The sequence below is a fragment of the Emydura macquarii genome, unplaced genomic scaffold (genome assembly GCF_026122565.2).
Source record: "Emydura macquarii macquarii isolate MOO-44397 ecotype Brisbane River unplaced genomic scaffold, CSIRO-AGI_Emac_v2 contig_2362, whole genome shotgun sequence".
Taxonomy (NCBI): domain Eukaryota; kingdom Metazoa; phylum Chordata; order Testudines; family Chelidae; genus Emydura; species Emydura macquarii.
In genome coordinates, this window is record NW_027132499.1 from 3,413,593 (window position 1) to 3,426,079 (window position 12,487).

The window sequence follows — 12,487 nt, forward strand, 5'->3', positions numbered from 1 at the left end:
TTCTGATACCTTTGTCTGATATGTCATTATTTCACTAGCCGTGACTATGCAGGAAGAACAGGAGCTGATCTTGCCCAAGTCCAGGAGAGGGAATAGAGGGGAACCTTCCTTCCACTTTTACGGGAGAGAGGGCAACTGAATTCCCAAAGGCTCCCCCTTACTTTCACACCTAAGTTTAAACAGGGACTAGACATAGAGTCCATAGGAGGATACATCATATCAACTTTCACATGAAAGCTCTGATCCTTAAAATATTTACACATATGGTAAGTCTTAAACCCATAAGATGCTCCATTGAGTTCCAGAGCGGAGTTACCATGTAGGTTTTCCCTTCTTTTTGCAATCTCTGTTTCAGGTCACTGTTCCAAATATTCATTTATTTTTAACAAGGAGCTGCATATACAATAAAGATCTATTGGAACTGAGCTAAATCCTGCTTTGAAGTCAATGGCAAAGCTCCTTCTCCTCTAAAGACAGAAGAATTGAGTTCCTTTATCCAATGGGTATCTTTTACTTTTACTTCACCAGTGGAAGTATCATTCATATCCTCCTTCCATACTTTAGCTCATTGTTATGGTTCAGTCAGACTTCCCCTTATAGCTCAGGAACTGGACTTGAGTAAATACAGTCCCCCTTCATTTGGAGATTCAAAGGAAGTCCTGAAAGCACATATCATTTTGCCTTGCTAACACTTAGAATAGACAAAAACTTACTTTGCTACCTTTAACGTCCTGGGCTTTGCTGAATATAGGATGTGAATCATTCTGTCTAATATTTATAGATACTGAAGTCTTGGGAAAAGTTTGCCACATATAGGAAAAAAAAGGTACAAAGGTTTTCACAACTTTGCTTGAAATGTCTCTTTGGTCATAAGCTGCTCTAAATATGGGCAAACTAGGCAGCTGCCTAAGGTGGTAGATTTCTGGGCAGCTGTTTAGGGCCAGCTGCCTCTCTATCATGATGGAAGGGCAGTTGCGCCAAATTTGAGTGGCACTGTGACCTAATGCACTGCCACCCTCAACCTATGGGGGGAAGCACCCTGAAGTTTTGCCTAGGGTAGCAGATTGTCTTGAGTAGCTTCTGCTTAGGGTCATTAACTTGCAAGGATGGAGAGATGTGGAGAACTGGGAAATATCTGCATTATTTTCTATTAATGTGGTGCATGACTCTGTGTGTTTGTTTATGCTGGGTCACTTGCTATGGGCTTAGATCAAAATGGATTGGTAAAGGAACCCAGCAAGAAAGGTAAAACAATGACGGAGACAAGAGTCATGGATGAAACAATGGAAAAATTGTTTCCACCCAGGCTCAGAGTGGTTTACTCTTCCCACGGATAAGCTGAGGATCAAAGGGGGATGCTAAACCTTTACAGGATCCTAGGCCTTGAAAAGGGAGGGGGTATTGGGTAAGCTAAGGGGGGCTGCCCATGGAGTGTCAGTGAGAACTGACAGGCATGCAAGGAGACACACACAGATGGAGAGAGCATGCTGTGAGCAGGACAGTCTGCATCTCCCAGCCAGAGACAGGGGTTAGGTGAGATGAGGGGAATTTACATATGCTTGCAAAGAAAGATTAAGGTTTAGGTAAGAGGAAGTATGTATTTAGCCCTTCACCATTTTTACCCTTTGCTCTGTGTGCTTGTGTACCTGTGGATGAAAGAATAAATAATGCTTTATTTTGAAGAAGCTGTTTTCAAGTCATTAATCAGCTACTGTCTCAGGCTCCCACTGGAAAAAGCTTACAGATGCCAAACTCATTTGGGCCTGTCAGGTTAACACTCTTGGGAGACAGGGAGGCTGCAGGCCAATAATCCATTCTAAGCGTTGTTGGACCATGTGGTTCCACCCCGAAAGGTGCAGGAAGCAAAGCCTTTTACCTGAAGGAATGCATTTAAGAGGGATAAAAAGAGGTCTAAGGCCATGTCTAATCGTACAGAGCTGCAGTGCTGCAGCTGTACCGATACAGCTGCACTGCTGCAGCGCGTCAGGTGAAGATGCTCTATGCTGATGGGAGAGCTCTCCCGTCAACATAAAAATACTACCCCCACGAGTGGCATAAGCTATGTTGGTGGGAGAAGCTCTTCCTCTGACATAGCGCTGTGCACACTAGCGCTTATGTCGGTGTAACTTATGTCGCTCGGGGTGGAATATTCACACACCTGAGCAACATAAGTTTTTCTGGCATAAATGTTAGCGTGGCTATAGCCTAAGTCTCAGCTTGCTCAGTAACTGTGCATTGTTTAAGACAGAAAATAGAAGTTAAAATATCTTATGTAAAAGTCTCCTACCATCCTGTAACTTCTCTGGGATCCAGTGGCCACTAATTCTGTCCTTGGTCAAGGCATGAAAGAACTAATACCCTGGCTGTCACTTCTAGAGCACTCTACACTTCAAGGCTGCCAAAGATTTTGCTCCTCCAACTTCTCTGTAAAGTTGAAAGCAGTATGTTTTATTTTTCCTTCTTGGTTACGAGTGGTAGATTTTTGTTCCTGTCTTTCTTTTGATCAGTTTATCGGTGCTAATATACAGTTCCAAAGCTGTTCTGTCCTTTCCTAAATACACGCAGTAAATCATCAGTTGTGAAGAGGTTCTTCTTTGACATTCTGGAGAAATACCGGCCTGTCTGCCAGTGGTCATTTTGGTCATGCAAAATGAAATGTGCACCTGTGTGACTGTGGTCTTTCTGGAATCATTTTAAATCGACAGTCCAAGTGCAGAGTTTGTTCAAATTCTTCTATGAGCATTTCAGTGTGGATCCAGAGCCAACCTGGAGACCTCACTCCTTAAGGGTTAGACTTTCTCTGTCAAAGTTTAACCAGATTTGAGAAAGCACGGATCAGGCCCGAAACTTCCTTTGTAGCTTGAAGCTCAATGGATAAGCCTTTTGGCAGCAAATGACCACAGCAGGCCTTCCTTGGATGAGGAATAGGTAATGTACATTGTTACTTTGAAGCTAATCTCTATTTCTTACGCATACACCTGTAACTAGTTGCATTCATTAGCATCAGGCAAGTAACCATCAAACATTTCACAGGTAGTGTACTACAAATCTCAAAGACAAATGAAGACAGTAATATTATTACACCAGAAGTCCCACTTAAACGATAATATCCCCTTTTGATCTCTGAATCCACAGAATACAGTAATGAAACGTTAAAAATAGGAGCAGAAGTTTAGCATCTACAAGTTAATTGGATCACATTAAATTTCTAACAAGATATAGCTAAACACAGTCAAATACAATTAGTATCTATTCTTTATTCTCTAACAATACAGGTCTACATTTCAAGGACTCTAGTATCCTTAACATTTCTTTGCTAACTATCTATAAGGAATGGCCCTGTTTACCATTTCAATACTCTTCTAATATGTCCTTAAGGGTTGCTTTTGAGTCACTCAGCCTGCTGGTTGCTTAACTCTCCGTGGTTCAGCATCACAACTGCTTAACTAATCATAATAATAAATAAATAAAAATAATAAAATAAAGCAAAATAAGACAAATTAATTCAGATTAATTATGATTATTTGTTTTAGGCCAAATGGGACTCTTCTAAAAAGAAGAAGGTATTATTCAGAATGAATGAGGGTGGCAGAATTGGAGGGTGGCCCAAATATTATAAATTGCTTTAAACCTCAGAAAATCCTATCCCAGTTGAAGTCTGTGGCTCTAAAAGGGTCAGGATTTGACCACATATTTTCTTGGACTTTTAAATGAACCTTTACTTATTGAAATCATACATAATAAATTGATTGGCATTTCTCGGAGGATTCATTGTCAAGAAACAAATTAATACAGATATTCTACTGCAGAATTCCAAAGCAAAATGAAGAAAAAATTTTGGAAGCTGCAAAATTTGGTTCCCAAGATCAAATGTGAATGTCTGTTGTACTAAACTCCTAGGCTAAATTGTGTCACTAAGGCATGACCTTCACTAAGGGGAAGCATATTGCTTTGTTGTCCCAAGAACATCCCAGAAAAGGAAGTGTGGTTCAGGGAGCCACAATTCATTCCCTGCTCTCCCTTTGCTCCTCAGGGAAAGTAATTTGCTTCTAGCCTATAGCACAAATGAATTACTCTCACAACACGCCATATGAGCTCTGTTGGCTGTTGTGTTGAGGGGGCAGACTAAAATCTCTGTCCATTCCGCACCTGTTCCCCCTACCTGCCCAGGCTAGTGACCCTGTAGCACCCCAATCTCTGAGCAGCTAAACACAAGGCCAAGGTAGCTTTCTGAAGGTACATATTTCCCTTATGCACCTGCTTGGTCATGCAGCCCAAAACATCTTAGCCATCTGAGATTGTTTGGTGTTACTAGCATTCATTTAAACAGTTTATCTGATACCTCAGTGAAATGGCATTGAAAGTTAACTATGACTTTCAAAGTGAAATTTTAAAAAAAATTTTCCATGGAAAAAATAGGAAGGAATATGACAAGTGCCATCCAGAACTATTTTTAACTGTCCATTAAAACTCGAATTAGATAGCTGCAGAATTAGTTCATCATATGTTAGAATATTCAAGCTACTCTGAGTTCAATAAAGCAGGGTCACTTTTTAATTTTGCATGGCAAAAATGAGCACCAGCTGATACACCAGACTAGTATTTCTTCAGAGCAGCAGTGATAAGACACTCTGCTGCTGTTGATTTATTGAGTGTTTGTAGGAACAGACAAGACAGGTAGAGAATATGAAAAATTAGAGCCAGGCTTGCCTTGGGACATCCATTACAAACCGTCAGTCTGTAAGACCTTAAGTGGTCCAGGCTGTTCTTGATGTGTGCAGATTTTATGCACATAGTTCTCATGCTCTGAGTGGACAATAAGCCCTTAGGAATGTTTTTTGTTTTGTTTTTCCTCCTTTGGTGTGATGACTTCACATCAGTTTCTCTGCTTTAACCTCTGCCATCCAATTGCTTTGTTGTCACCACAATCCATCTAGGTCAGGAGGGGTGGAAAGAACTAAATGCCATAATTATTGCTCCACAATAGGTCAAAACAGGTTACTGTGAAGCACCCCCTCCTCCAGGGGCTGAGTTCACTCACCAGTAGTCCTCTGAACTCTCTCCAACAGAAAGAGCCAACAAATAGAATTAGGTCTGCGGGAGCTTCACATCAGGGAGGAAGACCCAAAAATGAGGTTCTTGGAGGAGAAAGATAGCAGCGACCACCCCCTTCTCACTGTAGCCAACAGGCTATGGGAAGGATTAAGTAGAAGAGAAATACACATCCTTAGGGAAGAGGCTAGGAGGGAGCAGAGGGTAGCAGAGACACCCTCTTCTCCTATCCTTATCGTTACAGCAGCCAGTAAATAGGAAAGGAACAGAATAAAGAGATTTCCATTCACGTGTGACGAGTTCCCAGCCTGCCTAAGCCTGATGAGTCATCCCTGAGCCAAAGAGTGTGATGAGGCAGTTACCTGCCAGTTTTATGATAGGCCGCACACACTTCAACTCATCCAGTCCACAGGTGAGGACCCACTCAAGTGATACCAAGGCAGATATATAGGCTCTTAAGGGAAGCACTGTATCTAGTCTGCTTAGTGTCATTATCTGGTCAGGAATATTCCTCTTGCCCGTAGTTTCAGTAGCCTGTGTCCATTTCTATGATAGCTAGAAACAGCCTCCAGCAGCTCGTGTCTGTTTCTGTGATAGCTAGCCCCTGTTTCAGCCCAGCTCTTGGTCTTGCCTCAGCTGGCTACCAGGTGACTCTGATTCCATGAATCAGACTGGAGGATCCAGACTGGAAGGGGTAGGAAACGAGTTTCTAATTGTATCAGACACTTCCTAGCCAGCCAGTGATGGAACCCTAAATGGAACAACATTATGGTAGGAGCCCCAGTATCTTTTCCCTCTTCATTAACTGGGGGTGAGTACAGAGCTCACCATGGTGATGATCCATGATTTCCAAACTTTTCTCATCAGTCTCTGGCCAGTTGGTTTAATTTCCCAGCTAGTAATTATCTGGTAAATTTTTCAAGCATTGGTTATAATAACAGGAAATTATATCATTATTAAAATGTACATAGAAGCTTAAAATTTCAACTGTTTCAAAAACTGTTTTTATAGGATGTCTTTCAAGAAACTGAAATAATAATAGCTTTGCTGATCTATGTATGTGTGTGAATTAATCTCTTCTAAAAAACTGTTGTAAAACTTGTAATTCACACCATGTCAAAACTGTAGATTGTGATTATTTTTTTCCTGTCAGTTCATTCTAGTAACTTGGTTGCTTAATTAATAGAAACAGTCACAGTTTGCTGATTAGATAGCTGCTTTTCCATCTAAATGGATGGATTCTTTCAAAATATGATAAAAAATGTCCAGCAGCAGTTAGAGAACTTTTTCTGTATAGTGAACATGCAGTTCATCCCTTAACACGTATTCTGAAAATAGTTCATTTCAACTTTGGAATCATTGCAGTCATGTTTAATTCAGCATGTAGAATATATTCAGGTAGTGCTCCTCAGGTTACTTCAATGAATGTCCCTAGCCAAATAGCTAGGGCAGAGCCAATGGTCTGCAATGAAGATTTCATTTACCTGTCCCACAGCTACTACAGCAAAGCTACCTTTTAAGCAGTATTAATGGCAACACGTGATTGTATACCTAGAGGCCCATGTTCCTGAAACGTACTCACATACAGCTCGACCAAAAATAGAGAGAATGGGGTAGGGAAGCCAACTATCTTCAAAAGGCAAAATGCAAAATTAACGTTCCCATGAATAATGTAGAACTCAAGGAGAAAAAATGCCTGTGGGCTCTGCTCCAAATTCACCAATGTGTTGTGTCATGAAAAGAAAAGCTTGCTCTACCACTCCAGCCTTCATGGTGGAATAGCGGTTGCACTGCCTATTAAGAAATGAAAATGAATAGTTCGTTTCTTCTCAGCCAGGAAAGGCTTGGGTTATTCTCGCTGACTTTGAAATGCTTTTCTTATTCAGAATTATTGATGGACATGATCTGATGCCCTTGCTTCAAGGGAAAATCCTCCGATCCAAGCATGAATTTCTCTTCCATTACTGTAATGCATATTTAAATGCAGTACGCTGGCATCCAAGAAACAGTAAGTAAACTTGCCTGTTCACATTTTAAATATTTCATATCATTTTTATTGCAACTTGAAAAGAATCAGGAAAAAAGCTTTGGGCTATGGTTACAAATAAATTGCTTAAAGTACTGAGTTTTTTCTTTATCTTTTTTATACCTTTTTTTTTTGTTTTAACCAGAAAACACACCTAGCCACACAGCCAATTTATTATTTGGCATTAATTTAATGCTGCACAACAAAGTTATCAACACAGTGCTGAGATCTATAGCAACTGAATATGTTTTCTAAATTTTTATTTGTTTAGAACAGTTTCTGTGACATTTGAGTCAGGGACAGATATTACTTTTTAAATAACATTTACAGCTAATATTTGTTTGCTGAATAGCTTAGTGGGTATTATGCCAACTTGACAGTTTTTACTATTGAAAGCAGGAAAGGCACAAAGTCACACATCTGAAGTGAATTATGACAACATAGGAGAACTTTTCATGTTCTTATGAACACTATAATTGTGCTTGGAAGGCCAAGGAACTATAAACATTGCCCACTGATCTATTTATTTTTCTCAGCTATGTTTTCATGTCAGCAGCTGTGATACTAATGTCAACATGTTACCCTTCCTAAAAATCCCTGCGCTGAAGGAGTCACTCACTCATTTAGGTGATAATGTGCAGTACTTGTCCCAGGTCAGTTAACACTCATTGTGACAAATTATAAAAAGGCTTCAGAATGGTGACCTGAGACCAACTTTATGCACTGGGTATCACCATGCATGGGGTCAATTTCAGTGCCTTTCAGCAGGTTTGTTAGCCTGTGAGGAGAGGTGGATTTAAGATTGATTCGTAAACCTCAAGTAATTTGGAGGTTTGGTATGAATAATAATCCATAAACTTGGAGATTACCCAAAAATGACGGGACTGATGCCATTAAAAACAGTTACTAATGTGTGGAGCATTTTGCTAAGGCTTTAGGGAAGGAATGCATGAAGTCTTGTGTTTGAGAAATAGTACATGATCATGGAACTAAAGAATACTGTAATGCACAATCATGCAATGTGAGGATGTGATGATACCATTTAGGTACAACACTGCGGGGCAGGGTATAACTGCACCACTCCAGAGGGAGCAGGGGACGCAGAGTTTTTCGAAATTCCCAGGTGAGCAGAGGTCATTTTAATGTTTGCTCACTACCATGCATCTTTGTGGGGTGGAGTTCTCTCTTCTTCTCCTGAGCAGCTAATCAGCTTTGGTATCCCTTGAGGCAGAGGGATGAGTGGAGAGGGTTGGAGCAATGGACCCTCATCTTCCCTAACCTGTATATTAACCAGGGATAGAGCAGTCCCTCTTTTCCCAGAAATGATGGACTCCGATTTTTCCTACTACTCAGATTATGTCATACAAGTGTGGAAAGAAGCCGGTTTGCGTCCTCCCTCCATGCTCCATAGCAACATAGAGCCAGGCAGGATCCGGCCCTAATGTTTTCTTGATGTCGCTTTTGTATGGAAGTGTAGTAGCAGCCAATCATTCCGAGTTTCATTTTGGGAGCACAAGCAAGTGGTAGGTAAACATTCTTCTTCTCTCCTTTTTGTGTCAGTGTTCAGTTGTTATTTCTACCACTCGCATCGAGTCCCAGATCTTCATAAATGCCCCTTCTGCGGAGACAATAGAACAGCATTCATAAAGATCTTTGCTCAAGCCAGTGAAAGGTCCTTCATGTTGCTTATCTCCCTCCAAAAGGTGACTGTTGTATAGACAGAAAGTTGATATAGTCTTCTAGCTTGTTGCTCTAGTATACAGCTGATATAATAATCATTGCTATGGACACTCAGATGGCACTTTCCTCACTTCTAATTTCTAAGTAGTTCTCTGTGGCAGTTTCTCTGATAATTGTAAGATGCACCTGATATGTTCAAAGTACAGTATATTACTAGTTAATTAATGATTATGTATTGCCCTTTAACCTCCCCCAACTGCTCTTATTGGCATTTTCACCAGTAGTTTCATGTACAATTCTGAATGTTATTATTACTATTTGTGACAATCAGGGTCCAGAAACCACAGAGGGAGAGGAGAGGGTCTGAACCCCAAAGAATAAGCAGTTAAATCAACTGATTGTATACAGTATTATAGTACTCTACTTACGGTATCATATTAAAAACTAGTGACATGCTGGTCATGAATATCATTGTGTGATATATGTATGGGTGCTGTGTAAAGAGTTATGTATGTGTGCTGGAAAAATGTTCCTAAAATATGTTGTGGGGGCAGACTTGGTAAAAAAAGTTTGTCCTAGACAAATGAATATTGTTTTGCCCTTGTTTCCTATGTAAATTGAGCAAGCTGATTCCGGAGACAATGGAAGTTACATAGGAGTCACCAGGGGAATGGGAAGTCAACAAGAAGAGAAATACAGCAGAGGAGAAGAACTTTAGCTGGGGATACACTTCAAAAGACTACATTTCAGAGGTTTACTGGACTATAAAAAGAAAGGGAGAATTAGTTCATGGGTATCCTTAAAAAAAGGCCTAGAAAACTATAAAATGCTATCCTACCACACTCATTTAATCTTACCCTTCTTTCATTGTGGGTTGCATGTGGGCACAAACCCAAAGCCGCATAACAACAATGAAAAGTATGCAAGTATCAAAATATTCTCTCTTTTCTTGTCTATTTTATTTACTCATTAGAAAATATGCTGCCTCGCAAACTCTGCAGTGCCCCTAATGACTGCTTCTGCTAGGGATGTCGTTTATCTAAAACAAATAGACTCTAGCATCATTTGTCCAAGAGCAAAAGTTTTATAAGGCTTGTCCATTGAAGGTTCCAAAATGCTAACATGCAAAGTACCCCTTGTATGCACACAGATCTCTGGCTAGTTTAAATGTTACTTATAGGATTGCATATGATTACTTATATGATTGCATAGGATTGCCATAGGATACATATGTCTGTGTATAGTGCCTATACACTGGAATGAAGCTGGTCATTCACAAAAAGGAGAACAGTCAGATCTTTTCTGTACATACAGAGATGCTCAAAGAACTAATGCTAATATGAAATAACCCTGTATGAATCTCCAGCGCCTTCCCTCACACACTGGGAGACTGAAGCCCAAGATAGGGCTAACTGGCAAAAACTTGTCAGAGACAGAACAACCACTTTTAAGGAAAATCGCCTCACCCTGGTTGCAGAAAAACGCCAGGAAAGAAATGACAAACAACTGTCATGTAGCAATTGTGGTGGCACAGTCCTGCCTTCCAACACCACTTGCAGTGTCTGCCAACGAATCTGTGGTTCAAGAATCAGACTCCTCAGTCACCAAACGATTTATATAAAATAAAACCCATGAACGAGATCATCCTCAACCACCGAGGGATTGCCAACAATTCACTACAGAAAGTGAAACTGAAGATGCTGAACTCACTCCCCTTGCTCCCCTAAAGTTTTAAGCACTACCTTCTCACTTCTGCTTGGGATTGCTTGTGCACAGCAGCAGTCACAGCACTTGCCATGTGGAGTGTGTCCTGCTAGGGTTTGGGGAAATGAGGTTGGAATTGCTCCATTGCATGATTTGAGTAGTAGAAGGCAATGACATTGAATACATGCACTGTTTTCCACAGGCGGTGGTGATTTTAGCTGATATGTCACTCCTGAAGATCACAAACGAAGAGGGAGCACAGCTGCTGCTGGGGTCCTGTAGATGCCCAGGCCCATATGCTGCTAGCCTGTGTACTGCAATGGTACCTGCTGAAGTTATTGCTGAGTGGGATGGGAAAGTGTCTCACTGGGAAGGAAGAAATAAGGCAGTCCTCACTAGAAACCTTCGGTAGAGGATTGTAGAGTACCCTCATGAAAGTTTCACTGGATGTCCCTGTGTACATAAATAAACTGCTCCACATGGGCCCCCTGACTAACCCCCTGACTAACTAACTAGAGGGGAATGAAAAGAAGATAGCAACTCTACCTCTCTATGTTGTACCGCTACCTCTTCTAGCATGAGTAAATGAATAAGTCAAAAGGTGTGTCCTGCTACTTAGAGGATGACATCCCTATAATTGAACATTTACTTACATGCTTACCTAAGGTTCCTTCCCAGCATGGGGCTCACCCATGCTCGACTGGCTGGACTATGGTGGCATTAAAAACAGGTCCTGGCTCACTGTGCAGCTTGATCTCCTGGTCCCTGTGACAGACATGCAGCCTGATGCAGCTTGAATCTGGGGTACCGCTGAATCTCCTTACTCTTGTGGCTTGTGCTGACCTCCAAATATGCTTCTGTTGATGACACACAGAATCTCTCCAGACACTGTTATCATCCAACATGACAGCAGGTGGCACTCTGGTCACTCACGCATCCACCAAAGAACTTGGGGATAGACAGTAACCCCCACAGATCCCAAGCTCTTTACTACCCAGGAATGCACCCCAAGATTATACTGCCTTGTGCTGGACAAAGATTTGTCCAGCACAAGCTCATTAAGTGTGCTTCGCCCTTTATGTGAAGAAGTCATGCATCAGCTTTTGCTAATCTGAGTACAGATTGCCTAAACACTTCACTCAAAAACACACTTGTTAAGATAACACATAAAACAAGTTCATTAACTACAGAAAAATAGATTTTAAGTGATTATAAGTTGCAAATGTAAGAGACTGAAATAGTTACCAAGGAAAATAAAAAATAAGAATGCAATCTAAATTTGAACAGGATTTGAATCTAGAAATCTCACCCTGAAGGATGGTACAACCAGGCTACCAATTTTCAATTCACAGTCTGCTTTCCCCACCCATGTCACCTCCCCCATTCCGCCATTCTTTGTCTTTCAGCCATTTCTTCAGTTGTTAGCTGTGGAGGAGTGAAGACAAGTCATGATGTCACTCCCCTTCTTTTATAGTCTTTTCTAGCTTGCTCATGACCTGGGGGAGGAGGGTCATCCTCACTGGTCAGTCTGTATCCCATTGTGTATGTGCTTCTCTCTGTGAAGTTCCACTGTAAACAGTCCTGTTAGTTATCTTTCAATGGGTGAGAGATAGCCATCAACGCTGTCCAGCCACTCCATTGTTCTGACAGAAATGCTGTTTCTGGGAGTTTCCCATCTTGCAACATATTTTAGTAGTATTTATATTTTATAACTTCACATATAATGGTAGCACATACAATCCAACATGATATTAATGTTCAGCAGATCAAGACTGGCATGACACTGGTGAATATGGAGTTTTGGGGTGTTCTTTCAGACATAATGTCACAGTCCCCCATTCTCCACCTCTCCTTCATCATCATCCACCACCGCCTCCTCTTCACTGTTCATAGCAGAAGCCTGTACGTTGGGTTCCTCAGAGGTATCCACGGTGCTGTTGGGGATGGTAGTGTGGTCTCCGCTGAGGATGGCATGCAGCTCTTGTAAAAGTGGCAGGTCTGTGACTCGGCACCAGATTGATTGTT

The 12,487-nt window shown here is 41.1% G+C and overlaps 1 protein-coding gene across 1 annotated transcript in view; it reads left to right on the top strand.

Moving 5' to 3' along the window:
- The window catches only part of STS (steroid sulfatase), a 158,484-nt gene that overhangs the window by 104,290 nt on the left and 41,707 nt on the right, over positions 1 to 12,487 (top strand). The window contains exon 11 of the mRNA XM_067561000.1: positions 6,939 to 7,060. Coding sequence (XP_067417101.1) covers positions 6,939 to 7,060 — 122 coding nt within the window. The remainder of the gene's footprint in view (positions 1 to 6,938; positions 7,061 to 12,487) is intronic.